The following is a 17,889-nucleotide window of genomic DNA, read 5'->3' as shown; positions in this document are numbered from 1 at the left end:
GAGAAGGAGAAGGAGAAGGAGAAGGAGAAGGAGAAGGAGAAGGAGAAGGAGAAGGAGAAGGAGAAGGAGAAGGAGAAGAAGAAGAAGAAGAAGAAGAAGAAGAAGAAGAAGAAGAAGAAGAAGAAGAAGAAGAAGAAGAAGAAGAAGAAGAAGAAGAAGAAGTGGAGGAGAATATTCTTTAAAGAGTTGCTTTTTTGGAAGTCTATATTTGTTAATCTTGAGAAAGGCATGGAACAGATTATATTTACTCTAGAGATAAAGTTTGAAAAGATATTCCAACCTGATTCCTCTCTGTTCCTCTTTCTTTCTCTCTGATGTGCTTTCTCTGGAGATCTCCAGACAGCTCTCTCTATTTTTCTGCTGGAGACCCTTCTCCAAGAAATTCTCTCTTGCTATTCTAAAAAATTCTCTGCATAGCTCATCTCCTGCAGATCATAAGCCTTGGCTTCTATTTTACATATCAATTCAGTCATTTACTCCAAGTTTCCTTTTGATTAGCTTAAGAATCAGCAACCCAGGACGCCAGGCCCTTAGTTCTTAGGAGACAGCAAGTAGAACACACTTCTTTTAACATTGCAAAAACATTCAGAGAGCTGCTTGCCTAGGTTAAACACAGATGCTAAACTACCTGGGTGGGACCTAATCCTGAAATTAGCATTTCTGCCACACCTGGGCCTAAACTTCTACTGTTCCAGGCTGATCCTAAGCCCAGGAATTCCTCTGACTTTGTAAGCACAAACAAAAAGCTTAGCTGGGTGATATCTTCCATGATCACCACTTCCTAATCCATTTATCTCCCGTCTCCTTTAGTATCTTTCTGACAAGTTGGCTCACAGCATACCTGCTTTTGTTGTTTTAGATTTGTGAAGTCCCTCATACCTCATATTGCATTCTTAGTTTTTGAGAAATTATATTTTTTGAACCCATGGTTTTAGAGGTCTTTTTCATAGCCTTAAGGGCTGGCTGTCCTGAAGGTCCCAGAGTTTACCATTTTGCTGAGACATTAGCCTTACCATGCCTCCTGGACTTGTGCTGTCTCTGATTATCATGGAGTCATTAACATTAACAGGGAGGACATTCCTTGAAGGAAGAACATAAAATTTGAACATTATTATACAAACAAGCCATAAGCCAATGGCAGCCATGTACACTGCTGAAGGCCCACATCCACTGTCCCTGTACCTGGGGCAGGAACTGAAAGAGTTAAAAAATTTTAAACCTTCCACAGATGGAGTCAAGAGTTCAGATCAGCTTGTTCTGCGTTCTGGGTCCTAGGAAACTAGCTATCCACAAGACAAAATAGATGGTAGATTGAATAGAGTTCAGAACTGGGAGTTCAAGATAGCATGACCAAGTGCTATGGGTACCAGGAACTAAAAACTGACCATAAGATAGATTGAATAGGGTTTGAGCTGAGAGTTCAAGTTAGCGTTCCTGTGCACCCTGGATACCAGGAGAGTTTGAGTTGGGAGTTCTCAGCATGCCCGTACATCCTGGATACCAGGAACTTGGCTGATTACGTATAGGCTCTTAGAGAATAGCCTGTTCCTTGTGTCCTGTCACAAACTGAATAATGGGCTGGGACTTTCCACAGGTGCTCTCCAATAGCCCTCCCTTACTCCCCCTGGGTTGTGGTTCCCCCCCTGAGATGTGGTTTTGGGCTTTAAATTCTCTCTGTCTCCAAAGCCCCGGGGTCAGACCCCATTGCCCCTGCGTGGGCTACAGGTCTTGACCTCAGTATACTGATTAAAATATACCTCTTGCTGATTACATCAAGTTTGGTGTCTTACAGTTAATGGGTGGCTGTGAATTCCCGAGACTTGGGTGAGGTCCTCCATTCATGGAGGCCTTACAGAACCATGTCATTCTGTTCTCCCCAAGGCCATTCAGGCCCTGGCACTCTGTCTTACAATGGAACCTGAAAGTATTATTTGTTGAATGCTGTCTTCTGAAAGTACCTGGCAACATGTGACATAAAAATGAAAGGTATATTTTAGCAGTATATATACCCAGCGGAAATACTTTATTATGATAGGAAAGATTTAAGGATAGTGTTGGGAATCTAGCTTGATGGTCCTAGGTCAAGAATCAGAGATCCAATTGAAATGTACAATGACCATAAACCTTGAATACTTGACAACAATCCATTTCTCAAAGGAGGCTCCATTTCTTATAGGATGCACAACTGCAAAACAGCACTGTCAGCTTGGCATCATTGATCCTTGGAACACATGAACTCTGGAGGATATTTCGCATTGAAACAAAAATGGTCAATTCTGGAACCAAATATCAGTGACCATGATCTAGTAAAACAGACTAGATTACTACCCATCATCCTCTTACACAATAGCAATGTAACAGTTTTACTGTTTGGTTCACAATAGTAGAACAAAGTAAATTAATACTAGACGCATTTAAAATATATGACTGGAAGCATGACACAGGTGTGTTACATCAAACTAGGGAAATCCCTTTTATGGACTTCAGATTGGATTTCATGTTAATGTTAGTTTCTCCAGGGTGAACACTAAGGTAGAATGGCAATGGGGACTATGATCATGCTAAAAGTTGGACCTCAAGAACAGATCACTTACAATGTCGCCAAGGATTTCAGGGTTTTCCTTTTTGTGTGTGTGTTTGGTTTTTTGTTTTTTTGGGTTTTTTTGGTTTTTTGCTTTGGCTCACTTGTAAATGGAATGCTCATGCTAGAGTGACCAAGCCAGCTCAGTCAGTCAGCAGGTTCTCCAGAGCAGGAGTGAGGATTAAAAGAAAAGAGATGATTAGACAATATTGCAGCATGACCCCCAGCCAGTTCTGAAGCTGAAGGCAGGTTTATTTTTTCCCACTTTTCTTTTTAACCATTTTAATTACATGCAAGTATTTAGTTCAGTTTCAGGTTGAAGAATCAGCAATAGAATAGATACAAATAGTCAAGGAACAACCAGGCAATAGACAAAGTCCTGTGATCACTCCCTTGATCACTCTCATGATCACTGTTTCTAAAGGCTCATCAGGATGACAAAAATATCTGGCCCTACTTTCCAGTCCTAGCCCAGAGTCATATAGATGCCTGAGGCCTGCTACTTTGTTCTAGCCTAAGACTTAGATTCCTGACTGAAATTACTTCTCTGTTTTAGCCTAAAATTAGATTCCTGCCTGAACTTACTTCCTTGTCATGGCCCTATCTTAGATTACTGCCTAAAATCCATTTCGTTGTCCTTGGCTGAAGACCTCTCAAACTTGGGAGACCCTTACTCAAGTCTCGGAAAGTCACGGCCACCCAAAAACTGCAAGACACTGTACCAGGATGCAATCAGCAGAGGTTTATTAGGGAGAGTTGGCCTGCCAAGATCAATTCGGTTCACTCACACAGGAGTTGAATTGACAAAGCCAGTCAGTCTGAGAAGGGTTTTTAAAGGGTGAAACCACAAACCCAGGGAGTGAGGAGGGAGTGAAGGGTTGCTAAGGAAATATAACAATAAAAATAGTGGCGAATTCCAGAGGAACGCAACCAAAGTGAATCAGGGTCATGTGGAAAACATTCTGTATTCTCAAAATGTGGTCTTGCCCTGTCACTAGCTCAACTATTTCTCAGTCTCACCTAGATGACTTGCATTTCTCTTTGTGGTCAGGAATGTGTCTTCCTGCTTTGGGCCTTCCCCACCCACAGGTGGGTTCTCTTCCCTGAGGCTTGAGGAATGTTAATCCAGCAAGTGTCCTCTGACTCACGAATAATGTAACTCTTCCCAGAATGTATCCCAGGGCAGTGAAGGCCTGAAATCTTACATTCAGTTCTGCTTTCTGGAACCTGCATTCTTTTGCTCAGGTCTAGGGGTAAAGAAAATGCCTCTATATATTTTATAAAATGGTCTTTATAATTTTTCACTCTACATAGCCAATGTCACATTCCTGTCAAGCATCCCCTAAAGCTCTACACACTAGAGAATCAATATGATCTATATTTGTGACAATTGAACCATTCCTCTTCTCTTTCAGAAAGTCTAAGTGTAATGTAATTTTGTAACTAGGGTAACATCAGTACTTGGTCCCTTATATGGTGGCCAGAGTGTTTTGCAGAAAAAAAAGAAAGGTGCTTTCTCTTTATGGTATCAAGAGTAAATTATGTTCAGTGGAAATGATTATAGCCAATTTAGATTTTGGCAAGATTAAGGGTGTGTGGCAGGACAGTGATGGTGCATGCTACTGTAATTAGTGGTGCCATTTTTGTCATATGATATTATTAAGTATAATCTAAAAATAATAGACTCTCACTGATTTTTGTCTTCTGAAAATTTAATATATTTTATTATGCGTTCCTTGAGTTTTTGAAGGTTCGGCAACTTTCTCTGGAGAAAATGTTTTCTTTGCTTGATTCTAATGACTTATCTCTCCTCATTTATTGCCAAACCTGTTTTTCCAGTTGTTATAACAATCAGTATTTGTGGTTTTGCTACTTAATTGATTGGTGTTGTTAACACATTGGTTTAGGACATTAAAACATTCTCATACATTGTTGTCCTAATTAGCTTCATTTTTCAATGTTTTAGAGCATATAGTCACCCAATTAATGGTGTATGCCCTGCCCCATTGTAATGGCTGGTTGCACTGTCTTTGAGAAACTGTGTTGATTAATATGGGAAGGCACTTCCATTGAGGGTCACAATATCCCTAAGCAAGGGGGCCTGGGCTGGATAAGTAAGCTAGCTGAACACGGGACAGTGACCAAGCAGGAGGATAAACAAAGAAACAATGTTGATCTATGCTTTTTGCCTTTTTTTTCTAGCATCAATTTCTGTCTTAAGCTCACAAAATGATGAACTGTGATCTGAAAGAAGCATCCAGAAAACTGTTCAACCTGAGTAGCAGGTTAGAACAAAGAATGGTACACACAAAGGGATTTCAGTCCTTTTAAAACCTGGAAATATTTTCTTTCAGCATTATATGGAAAACATAAGGTTTGAGATGGTCAAAGCCTTAGAGAGCTGTATACATATCTTAGTTGGCTGTTCTTGTAGGACTTTGGAAGATTGGAGTATTGGGACTGATGCAGACAGAGGAAGATGATGTCATAGAAATTCAGTGGGAAACAGACACTATGAAAATCTTTGCTGGAGATCATGTTTGCTATTTAGGCCACAAATATTTCTTATTTTCCCAATGCCTTGTGGAACTGAGTAGGGCAGAATTAAAAGACAATGGCCTGATTTCTTAGTTGGCATATTGAAGCTTTTGTATTTTTTATTGGATATTTTATTTACACTTCAGATGCCATCCCCTTTCCACATTCCCCTCCTTAGAAAACCGCTATCCCATGCCCCCTTTTCCTTTTTGCATTTATATACTTTTTAAAAATGTTAATCAAAGGCTTTATAAGTTTGGTAATGCTCAATCAGAGGTGTAACCCACTACCCAACCTAGATATATAAACTATCTTTGACTGGTGGAGACACGTGAACATCTGCCTCCCTGTCCCCCGCCCCTCTCTCTTTCTCTCATCACCTAGCTTCTTCTCTCCTCTTCTCCTTCTCTCCTTACTCCTTCTCTTCCTCTCAGTACTCCTCCCACCTTAGCTCCTCCTACATATCACTCTTCCTGTTAAAATAAAACTTTTCTCTCCAAATACAATTAGAGCATAATTATGCCAATTTTTACCAGTGAGGTACAAGATAGTCCTAATACCCAGGCCATCATTTTGTTGACTAACCAAAACCTCTGTCATCTATCCTAACTAAAACATTTAGTTCTGAACCTGGCTTTTTCCTTGGCTTTAGAATGAATATCAGCTGAAAACCATCCACTCAAATCTTTTCTCTCAAGGTAAATAGCCAGGATTGGCTATGAGACCATAAGTTTTCAACCCCACCAGAAATCCAGAATGACTGAGTTAACTAAAATTGTGGGAAGCACAAAACATAGCTTCTAAAACTTAGCCAATTTATAGAGACCTCTGAACACCTGGACACTCCCTATACTACAAAACGTGGGAGCATCTGTCCTTCCACCTTCTGGCCCAGGATCATCTGACAGACCTTAGTGCTGCAGAATTATTAAGGGCTGATTACTCTGTCTAGGCAGATATAATCAGTCGACTATTCTGCAAGTGTGTCCTTTTCTGGACAGTAATTTGTCTGTAGATGAAAAGAGGCAATTCTTGTCTAGTGGCTGTCTCACCACAACTGGAGTAACTCCAAAGATGTTCAATTTCTTCTTAGAATTCAATGCAGGAAGCTGTCAGGAGCAGACAGGTCTCTAATCAAAATGAACATTAATACAGAAATGTTTGTAACGTCAATTCTGTGAATTCTGACGTTTTGAAAACCAACTATCCATGTAAGGTAATCTGGACTGTTGTCTGTTAACTCCACTCAGCTATTTCTAAATAAAACCTAGAAAACACCCTAACAATAAACTCCAAGCCATGAATTTGCTATAGTCCCTTAACTCACAGGCTAACCATCTCAAATCTGTTTAAAAAGTTAAATGAAGGACTGGGTCTAGGCCTTGTATTCCTAAATGTGTTATACTGGTACAATGCCTATGAGAGTATCAATATTTATCTCACTTTTATATCATTAAGAAGCTCGTACCAATGAAAACCTTAAAATTTGTAATCAAAGTAAATTGGTGCCATTTAAGAAATTATATCTTCGACTTGATAATAATTGTACAGATTTCTACCAATAGGTTATGGCTGTGCAATAAATCCTAGCTAATCCTCTCTATTCCCACAAAACCAATACCTTTCCCTAGAAAGACAGCCCAACATTTACCACTTTAGTCCTCAAGCCCAGGGAATAGGGGCGCTGACTCTACATTAACTTCTTCAAGCTGATTATGGGTGTTGAGATATTAGAAGAGGAGTGGGAGGAAGAGTAAATTGATAAGCCTCTGATGCTGTGTCTTCACTGCATCCAGATGTAATTCCAGGACCTCAAACCTCAGAGGTTTGAGCAGGTCTGCTCAGCTTGCTTGATGAGTAGATACACCAAGGCTGTGTATTCTGCAATATACAATTCTCAAAACAAATTTTAGTATCAAGATAATTTTTTTAAGAGGGCTGACATTTTATTAAAGATGTTGGTTCTAACAGCTTTTCTTTTTTCCCCTCTTTTATTGGATATAATATTTACATTTCAAATTTCATCCCCTTACCCCATTCCCCCCACCACCCAGGAACCCCTTACCCCCTCCTCCTGCTTCTATGAGGGTGTGCACCCACCTACCCCCCACTCTTCCCTCCCCACCCTTAGATTCCCTCCCCCCCCCCAATTCAGTGTTCAGCTTCATGGGACCAAAGATCTCCTCTCCCACCTATGCCCAACAAGGCCTTCCTCCCCTACATATACAGCTGGAGTTATTTGTCCTTCCATATGTGCTCCTAGGCTGGTGGTTTAGACCCTGGGGAGCTCTGGCTGGTTGGTATTGTTGTTCTCCTCAAGGGGCCACCAACCCTTTTGGCTCCTTCAGTCTACTCTCTAACTTCTCCATTGGGAACCCTTGATCAGATTAATGGCTAGCTGGGAGTATATGCCTCTGGGTATGTCAGACTCTGGGGGATCTCTAAGGAGACAGCCTTATCAGACTGCTGTCAGCATTCCCTTCCTGTCATCCATATCACCGTCTATTTTTGGTGACTGCACATGGGATGAATACTCAGGTGGAATGGTCTCCGTACAACCTCTCCTTCAGATTCTGTCCCACACTTTGTCTCCATATTTGCTCCCTTGGGTATTTAGTTACTCCTTCTAAGAAAGACCTAGGCATCCACACTTGTTCTTCCTTCTTCATGAGCTTCCTGTGGTCTGTTAGTTGAATCTTTGTTGTTTCAAATTTTGGGCTAATATCCGCTTATCAGTGAGTAAATACCATGTGTGTTCTTTTGTGATTGGGTTACCTCACTGAGGATGATATTTTCTAGTTCCATCCATTTACCTAGAATTTCTCGAATTCATTATTTTTAATAGCTGAGTAATATTCCGTTGTGTAAATGTACCACAATTTTTTATCCATTCCTCTGTTGAAGGACATCTGGGTTCTTTCCAGCTTCTGGCTATTATATATAAGGCTGCTATGAACATAGTGGAGCATATGTCTTTGTTATATGTTGGGGCATTTTCTGGGTATATGCCCAGGAGTAGTATAGCTAGCTGGGTCCTCAGGTAGTGCTATGTCCATTTTTCTGAGGAACCGCCGGACTGACTTCCAGAATGGTTGTACCAGCTTGCAACCCCACCAACAATGAAGGAGTGTTCCTCTTTCTCCCCATCCTCGCCAGCCTCTACTATCACCTGAATTTTTGATCTTAGCCATTCTGACTGCTGTGAGGTGGTATCTCAGTGTTGTTTTGATTTGCATTTCCCTGATGACTAAGGATGTTGAGCATTTCTTTTTTTAAAAAAATCATTTATTTAGTTTATGTGAGTACACTGTAGCTGTCTTCAGGCACACCAGAAGATGGCATCAGATCCCATTACAGATGGTTGTGAGCCACCATGTGGTTGCTGGGAATTGAACTCAGGACCTCTGGAAGAGCAGTCAGTGCTCTTAACTGCTGAGCCATCTCTCCAGCCCCTGTTGTTGAGCATTTCTTAAGGTTCTTCTCGGCCATTCGAGTTTCCTCAGTTGAGAATTCTTTGTTTAGCTCTGTACCCCATTTTTAATGGGGTTATTTTGTTGTTTGGCGTCTAATAAGAGTTCTTTGTATATATTCGATATTAGCTCTCTATTGGATCTAGGATTGGTAATGATCTTTTCCCAATCTGTTGGTTGCCATTTTTGTCTTATTGACAGTGTCTTTTGCCTCACAGAAGCTTTGCAATTTGATGAGGTCTCATTTGTCGATTCTTGATCTTAGAGCATAAGCCATTGGTGTTCTGTTCAGGAACTTTTCCCCTGTGCCTAGGTATTCGAGGGTCTTCCCCAACTTCTCTTCTATTAGTTTCAGTGTATCTGGCTTTATGTGAAGGTCCTTTATCCACTTGGAGTTGAGCTTTATACAAGGGGATAAGAATGGATTAATTTGCATTCTTCTACATGCTGACCTCCAGTTGAGCCAGCACCACTTGTTGAAAATACTGACCTTTTTCCACTGGATGGTTTTAGCTCCCTTGTCAAAGATCAAGTGACCATAGGTGTGTGGGTTCATTTCTGGGTCTTCAATTCAATTCCATTGATCTTCCTGCCTGTCTCTGTACCAATACCATGCAGTTTTTATCACTACTGCTCTATAGGACAGTTTCAGGTCAGGGATGGTGATTCCCCCAGAAGTTCTTTTATTGTTGAGAATAGTTTTTGCTATCCTAGGTTTTTTGTTATTCCAAATGAATTTCTAAATTGCTCTTTCTATCTCTATGAAGAATTGATTTGGAATTTTGATGGGGATTGCACTGAATCTGTAGATTGCTTTTGGCAGGATGGCCATTTTTACTAAGTTAATCCTGCCAATCCAGGAGTATGGGAGATCTTTCTATCTTCTGAGATCTTCTTCGATTTCTTTCTTCAGAGACTTGAAGTTCTTGTCATACAGATCTTTCACTTGCTTGGTTAGATTCACTCTGAGATATTTTATTTTGTTTGTAGCTATTGTGAAGGGTGTCATTTCCCTAATTTTCTCAGCCTGTTTGTCCTTTGAGTAGAGGAAGGCTACTGATTTGTTTGAGTTGATTTTATATCCAGCCACGTTGCTAAAGTTTTTTTTTTTTTTAATCTGGTTTAGGAGTTCTCTGGTGGAAGTTTTAGGGTCACTTAAGTATTCTATCATATCATCTGCAAATCATGAAATTTTGACTTCTTCCTTTCCTATTTGTATCCCTTTGACTTCCTTTTGTTGTCTAATTGCTCTAGCTAGGACTTCCAGTACTATATTAAATAGGTAAGGTGAGAGTGGGCAGCCTTGTCTAGTCCCTGATCTTAGTGGGATTGCTTCAAGTTTCTCTCCATTTAGTTTGATGTTGGCTACTGGCTTGCTGTATATTGCTTTTACTATGTTTAGGTATGGGCCTTGAATTCCTGATCTTTCCAAGACTTTTACCATGAAGAGATGTTGAATTTTGTCAAATGCTTTTTCAGCATCTAGTGAGATGATCATGTGGTTTTTTTCTTTGAGTTTTTTTTTTTTTTTTTTGTAGTGGATTACATTGATGGATTTCCGAATATTGAACCATCCCTGCATTCCTGGGATAAAGCCTACTTGATCATGATGGATAATTTTTTTGATGTGTTGTTGGATTTGGTTTGTGAGAATTTTATTGAGTATTTTTGCATCAATATTCATAAGAGAGATTGGTCTGTAGTTCCCTTTCTTTGTTGGGTCTTTCTGTGGTTTAGGTATGAGTGTAATGGTAGCTTCATAGAACGAATTGGGTAGTGTTTCTTCTGTTTCTTCGATGGAATAGCTTGAAGAGGAATGGTATTATGTCTTCCTTGAAGGTCTGGAAGAATTCTGTACTGAAACCATCTGGCCCCGGACATTTTTTGGTGAGGAGATTTTTAATGACTGCTTCTATTTCTTTAGGAGTTATGGGACTGTTTAGATGGTTTATCTGCTCCTCATTTAACTTTGGTGCCTGGTATCTATCTAGAAAATTGTCCAGTTCATCCAGATTTTCCAATTTTGTTGAGTATAGGCCTTTGTAGTAGGATCTGATGATTTTTTTAAAATTTCCTTTCTTTCTGTTGTTATGTTTCCCTTTTCAGTTCTGATTTTATTAATTTGAGTACTGTCTCTGTGCCCTTTGGTTAGTCTGGCTAAGGGTTTGTCTATCTTGTTGATTTTCTCAAAGAACCAACTCCTGGTTTTGTTGATATTTTGTATAGTTCTTTCTGTTTCAACTTGGTTGATTTCAGCCCTGAGTTTATTTCCTGCCGTCTACTCCTCTTAGGTATATTAGCTTCTTTTTGTTCTAAGGCTTTCAGTTGTTAGTGTATGCGCTTTCCATTTTCTTTTTGTGGGCACTTAGAGCTATGATTTTTCCTCTTAGTACTGCTTTCAGGGAGTCCCACAAGTTTTGATATGATGTGTCCTAGTTTTCATTTAATTCTAAAAAGTCTTTAATTTCTTTCTTTATTTCTTCCTTGACCAAGTAAGTTATCATTGAGTAGAGCATTGTTCAGTTTCCACGTGTATGTGGGATTTCCATTGTTTTTGTCCATGTCAAAGACAAGTCTTAGTCCATGGGTCTGATGGGGTACAAGGGATTATTTCAATCTTTTTGTATCTGTTGAGGCCTGTTTTGTGACCAATTATATGGTCTATTTTGGAGAAGGTATCATGAGGTGCTGAGAAGAAGGTATATTCTTTTGTTTTAGGATGAAATGTTCTATAGATGTCAGTTAAGTCCAATTGGTTCATAACTCTGTTAGTTTCATTGTGTCTCGGTTTAGTTTCTGTTTCCATGATCTGTCCATAGCTGAGAGTGGGGTGTTGAAATCTCCCAATATTATTGTGTAGGGTGCAATGTATGCTTTAAGCTTTAGTAAAGTTTCTTTTATGTATGTGGGTGCGAGTTCCTCTTGGTACATTTTTCCTTTGATGAATATGAAGTGTCCTTCTTTATCTTTTTTGATTACTTTTGGTTGAAAATTGATTTTATTTGATATTAGAATCACTACTCCCACTTGTTTCTTGGGACCAGTTGCTTAGAAGATTGTTTTCCAACCTTTTACTCTGAGGTAGTGTCTGTCTTTTTCACAAAGGTGCGTTTCTTGTATGCAGCAAATTGTTGGGTCCTGTTTACGTATCCAGTCTGATAGTCTATGTCTTTTAATTGGGGAATTGAGTCCATTAATATTAAGAGGTATTAAGGAAAAATGAATATTGTTTCCTGCTATTTTTGTTATTGGCAGTGGAGATATGTTTCTATAGCTACCTTCTTTTAGGGTTATTGGAAGATTACTTTCTTCCTTTTTCTAGGTTGTAGTTTTTTCCTTGTGTTGGAGTTTTCCACCAATTATCCTTTGAAGTGCTGGATTTGTGGTAAGATATTGTGTGAATTTGGATTTGTCATGGAATATTTTGGTTTCTCCATCAATATTGATTGAGAGTTTTGCTGGGTATAGTAGGCTGGGCTGGCATTTGTGTTCTCTTAGGGTCTTTATGATATCAGTCCAGGATCTTCTGGCTTTTGTGGTCTCTGGTGAGAAGTCTGGTGTAATTTCTTATAGGTCTGCCTTTACATGTTACTTTGCCTTTTTCCCTTACTGCTTTTAGTATCTTCTCTTTGTTTTGTATATTTGATGTTTTGATTATTATGTGACGGGAGGTATTTCTTTTTTGGTCTAGTCTATTTGGGGTTCTGTAGGCTTCTTGTATATTTATGGACATCTCTTTCTTTAGGTTAGGGAAGTTTTTCCTCCATAATTTTGTTGAGGATATTTACTGGTCCTTTAAGTTGGGAGTCTTCCCCCTCATCTATACCTATTATCCTTAGGTTTGGCCTTATCATTGTGTCTTGGATTTCCTGTATATTTTGGGTTAGTAGCTTTTTGTATTTTGCATTTTCTTTGACAGTTATGTCAATGTTTTCCATAGTATCTTCTGCACATGAAATTCTCTCTTCTATCTCTTGTATTCTGTTGGTGATACTTGTGTCTATGACTCCTGATCTTTTTTTTAGGTTTTCTATCTCCAGGGTAGTCTCCCTTTGTGATTTCTTTATTGTTTCTACATCCATTTTTAGATCTTGGATGGTTTTATTTAATTCCTTCTCCTGTTTGGTTGTGTTTTTTTGCAATTCCTTAAGGGATTTTTGTGTTTCCTCTTTAAGGGTTTCTGTCTGTCTATCTGTCTACCAGTGTTCTCCTTAAGTTCTTTGAGAGTGTTATTTATGTCTTTCTTAAAGTCCTCTATCATCATCATGAAAAGTGATTTCAATTCTGAATCCTGCTTTTCTGGTGTGATGGGGTGTTCAGGGCTTGCTCTGATGGGGGAGCTGGGTTCTGATGATGCCATGTAACTTTGGATTCTGTTGTTTACGTTCTTGCGCTTGCCTTTTGCCCTCTGGTTAACTCTAGTGCTACCTGTACTTGCTGTCTCTGAATGAAGCCTGCCTTTCCAGTTATCTTGCTTGTGTCTGATCTCCTAGGGGTCCAGATGTCTCTGTGATCTTTTCCAGCTGCACTGATTACAGTGGTACCTCTAGGATGCCTCAGGATATGGTGCCTCCAAGGTAGCAGACCAGCTAGATGTCTGCTGTTCTGCATGCAGTGTCTCCTCTAGGATGTCTCAGGATAAGGTGCCCACTGATCTGAGTGCAGTGGCTCCTCTAGGATATCTCAGGATATGTTGTCTGACTCTCTGAATTCAGTTGTTCCTCTGTGGCTCTGGATTGAGTGGACCTTCCAGAATGTCTCGGGAGGAATCCGGGGTCCACACAAGAGCGGACTGGCCAGAAGTCTGCTCCAGGCCTCAGACCTGGGAGAGGGGCAGAAGGAGAGTGCTATTCTACAGGGGCAGGGGTTTGGGTATCTAATGGAATCTGAGGGCTCCCAGCACCCGACTATGGGCTTAGCGCAGTGTGTGGGACTTTCTACCTATGGCTCTGAGATCCGTGGAGCCTCCAGGATGTCTCTGGTGGAATCCGGGGTCCACAAGGGCAGACCAGGCAGAGGTCTGCTCCAGGCCTCAGATCCAGGAGAGGGGCAGAAGGGGAGTGCTCTTTTGTATGGTTCTTACCTTGACTCATTCAGAACTACAGTAGAATAAAAGCAGCAAGTGTAGTAGAAAGAAATGCAAAGTGTGTGTTTGGAGAGAAAAAACACACTAGGTAGTTTCAGATGCTGTCAGTGTTTAAACATAGGCAAGAATTGTCAGTGTTATCACCTTTGACATGAATGACATTGCTTTGGATTGGAAGCCTAGGAAGGTGCCTTAGGAGTAATAATCCCTTCTGCTAAGCCTTCAATTGTTTAAACATGCATAACTTTTATTAAGATTTTAATTAATTTTACTATTGAAACTGGGTCACTTGAGGATTTTGGAACATGAATAAAGACATGCAGTAAATATATAATTCTTTATAGGATCTTCAATGAATACCCCTGAGTTCTTTCTATTTTTTGTTGATTCTTTGATTGATTTTTACAGGGGAGTTAACGTCTTAATATTTACCTGTTGATGTCTTAGAATTTATGGCATAGACCAGGCTTACCAAACCATTCAATGAGATACACCTGGGTCCACATGCTGACTGCTGGGATTAAGTGCAGGAGTAATACACCCAGCATGCTCATCATGTGCTTAGTTAGTAATTATTAATACAATTTATGTAATGTGTGCTCAGTACTGTTGAACTGTGCACTTGTCTGTCTTCATGTCTATTAATTACCATTTCTCTTACAAGGCTTTATCCTACTCAAGAGGTGCAGAAATGACAGAGGTGAAGCTGATTCATCATTCAGTTTCCTTCTAAAATGCCTTGATTACATTAGAGCATTGGTATCAGGAATTAAGTGCAGATGTTACCAGAATTATATGGCTGTATTCTCACTAAAATATACATTTACAGTGTTTTCAATAATATGTTTCCTTCTGTAGTGGATATTTTACATGTACATGTACTGGATATTTTAGAGTAGAGTGACCTATGATGATGTGCATGTGAACTTCACTCAGGAAGAGTGGGCTTTGCTGGATCCTTCTCAGAAGAGCCTCTACAAAGATGTGATGCTGGAGACCTATAGGAATCTTGCTGCGATAGGTAATACAGTGAATTTTGTTTCACTTTTTAAAACGTAGTGACAAATGTTTCTTTGTTATTGTTATTTGTTCTTATAATTTCAGTTGAGAATGAGGTGAATAAATCAGGCATGGTTGTAAAGTTCACTGAAGTTAGTAACTTAAATTTTGCCTAATTTCCAATAGTGTAACATATGGTCCTTGGTACTATATTTTAGGCTATGTTTGGGAAGACCATAATATTGAAGAACATTTTCAAGGTTCTAGAAGACGTGGAAGGTAATTTGCATGTGCAAACTGATAAGAATATGTCTTGTAAGAAATTTTAGTATGTCCTGCAAGTTTTAAAGAAAACAACAGTGTAAAAAAGGCACTGTTTTAAGTTATAAATGCTTTTGAATTATGATAAACCATGTATGTCAATGGCAGGTATCTATTTTGTGTTTTCAAGCCATTCCTCTAAGTACAAAAACAAAGAAAAATGCATTAATAGACCTTACCATTTAAATCATAGCCCAATATAGCTATGCTGGAGAAATGCCAGTATGTTTAATCTCCTACCACTTAGACATTGGAAGATATACATATTGAATATATTGAATGTGAGAAGTATATGTTCAAAACCTTTAAAAACAAAACAAAACAAAACAAAACAAAACAAAACAAAACAAAATTCAGCTGGGCAGTGGTGGCATATGCCTTTAATCCCAGCACTTGGGAGGCAGAGGTAGGCTGATTTCTGAAGATACATAGTACTCCCCACTTTGAGTAGACTCTCTAAATGTGCTACAAGTTTACAAATGATTGGCTTTCCAACTGTATTGGGGACATCTGCAAACTCATACTGTGGACTATCTCTCTGAGTATGAGGGATGTGGAAATTCTTCTATTTGCCTTGGTTCACTTAGCATATATAGTATTACTGTCACAAGAGCAATTTTTTTGTGTGCAATCTGAGTGGCGAAGCTCTTATTTCATCCTGTTGTATTCAGATCTGTGAAAAACCTGGTATAGTAAAGAGGATGCTGTAAATGTGAGTCATGTAATCAATGCTCTTCTTAGTCCAAGTATCTTCAAAGATATAAAACACCCCATAATGAAGGGGAACTCCGTGAATGTAAACAAAGTGATAATTCATTAAAACCAGGTTGTTTTTTATAATTAGACCAAATTATAAAACTTATTCATACAAATGGAAAGTTTCATCAGTGTAATGATGTGAGAAAGCTTTCACATGTGCCAATTGTCTTTGCAGGCATGAAAGCAGCCATCCTGAAGAGCAGCCCTCTCAGTTTATTCAATGTGGGAAAGCCTTTGTACGTCACAGTTATCTTCATACTCATAAAAGAACACTTACTGGAGAGAAACCCTTTGAATGTAACCAATGTGGGAAAGCCTTTGCAAAAAACAGTCATCTCCTAAGACACAAAAGAGTACACACTGGAGTGAAACCCTACGAGTGTAACCAATGTGGTAAAGACTTTGCAAGTCACAGTTCTCTTCAGATGCATAAAGGAATTCATACAGGAGAGAAACCTTATGAATGTAATCAATGTAGTAAAGGATTTGTATATCAAAGTAGTCTCTGAATACATACAAGAACACATACAGGAGAGAAACCCTATGAATGTAATCAATGTGATAAAGCTTTTCCACGTCAGTGTAGTCTCCTGTATCATCAAAGAACACATACTGGAGAGAGACCCTATGAATGTAATGAATGTGGTAAAGCATTTATAGCTTATGGTCATCTTCATAGGCATAAAGGAACACATACTGGAGAGAAACCCTTTGAATGTAACCAGTGTGGTAAAGCCTTTGCAAAAAAACATTATCTCCTAAGACATAAAAGAGTACATACTGTTGAGAAATCCTATAAGTGTAACCAATGTGGTAAAGACTTTGCAAAAAATAGTCATCTCCTAAGACATAAAAGAATGCATACTGGTGAGAAACACTTTAAGTGTAACCAATGTGGTAAAACTTTTGCACAAAACAGTTCTCTTCAAAGGCATGAAAGAATTCATATAGGAGAGAAACCTTATGAATGTAATCAATGTGGTAAAGGCTTTGCATGTCCAAGCAATCTCCGAGTACATACAAGAGCACATACAGGAGAGAAACCCTATGAATGTAATCAATGTGATAAAGCTTTTCCACGTCAGTGTAGTCTCCTGTATCATCAAAGAACACATACTGGAGAGAGACCCTATGGATGTAATGAATGTGAAAAAGCCTTTATATCTTACAGTCATCTTCATATGCATAAAAGAACACATACTGGAGAGAAACCCTTTGAATGTAACCAATGTGGTAAAGCTTATTCAAGAAACAGTCATCTCCTACAACATAAAAGAGTGCACACTGGAGAGAAACCTTATGAATGTAAGCACTGTGGCAAAGCCTTTGCAACTTCCAGTAATCTCCAAGTGCATAGTAGAAGACATACTGATAGAAACCCTACGAATGTAATCAGTGTGATAAAGCCTTTTCATGTGTAACTGGTCTCCTGTGGTATAAAGGAAGACATAACACATATAGAAGAGAAACCCTTTGTATATAATCAGTGTCTTAAAGCCTTTACAAATCCATGTAGTGCCCAAATACATAAAACAACACATAATGGAGAGAAACCGTTTGAATGTAACCAATGTGATAAAGTCCTTGTGTATCATGGTCATCTTTGAATGCATGAAAGAACATCTACTGGAGAGAAATATGAATGCAAGCAATGAAGCCTTTGCACATAAGAAAATAATGCCCACGATCCTGTAGAGACTTGATTCCCCATGGAAGGGGAAGTATAAGGGGTGGTGTGCAGGTGATGCTTGTGAGTCGGGGAACATTCTTTCAGAGGAAAAGTGTTTTGGGGAATGTGGTGAAGAACTCTTTGAGGGGAGAACATAAAGGAGGATAATATTTGGAATATAAATAAATAAAACAATGTCTAAAGCACTTTATAAAGATTTTAAATTGGCTTATGGTTTCAGAGGAGGATGGGATCACCATGAAAGTGGCAACAGAAGAGTCACAAATTCTCTTTAAATGTTGTGCTATATTATGTAGCTTGCATTGGTTGTCAGTCATTAGTCAAGGCTACATTTTAACTCTTGAATCTCATGTGTCAGCCTCCTAAGTACAAGTTAAAGCACAAAATCTGTACTCCAATGTGTGCTATGTTGTCAAACATATTTTAACAACTGTAATGTTAAAAT

The 17,889-nt window shown here is 39.1% G+C and overlaps 1 protein-coding gene across 1 annotated transcript; it reads left to right on the top strand.

Annotated features, from left to right (window-relative positions):
* The first annotated feature begins 14,366 nt into the window (after window positions 1–14,366).
* Window positions 14,367–17,175, top strand: LOC117703231 (uncharacterized). Its single transcript, XM_076928317.1, is given in 5 exon segments — window positions 14,367–14,375; window positions 14,570–14,696; window positions 14,893–14,953; window positions 15,930–16,621; window positions 16,706–17,175. Coding segments are annotated over 5 exon segments (1,359 nt in total).
* Window positions 17,176–17,889: the final 714 nt, after the last annotated feature.

This window comes from Arvicanthis niloticus, chromosome 2 (assembly GCF_011762505.2).
Source record: "Arvicanthis niloticus isolate mArvNil1 chromosome 2, mArvNil1.pat.X, whole genome shotgun sequence".
Lineage (NCBI taxonomy): Eukaryota > Metazoa > Chordata > Mammalia > Rodentia > Muridae > Arvicanthis > Arvicanthis niloticus.
Note: the sequence above shows the minus strand (reverse complement) of the source record. Positions and strands in the feature narration are given on the sequence as shown.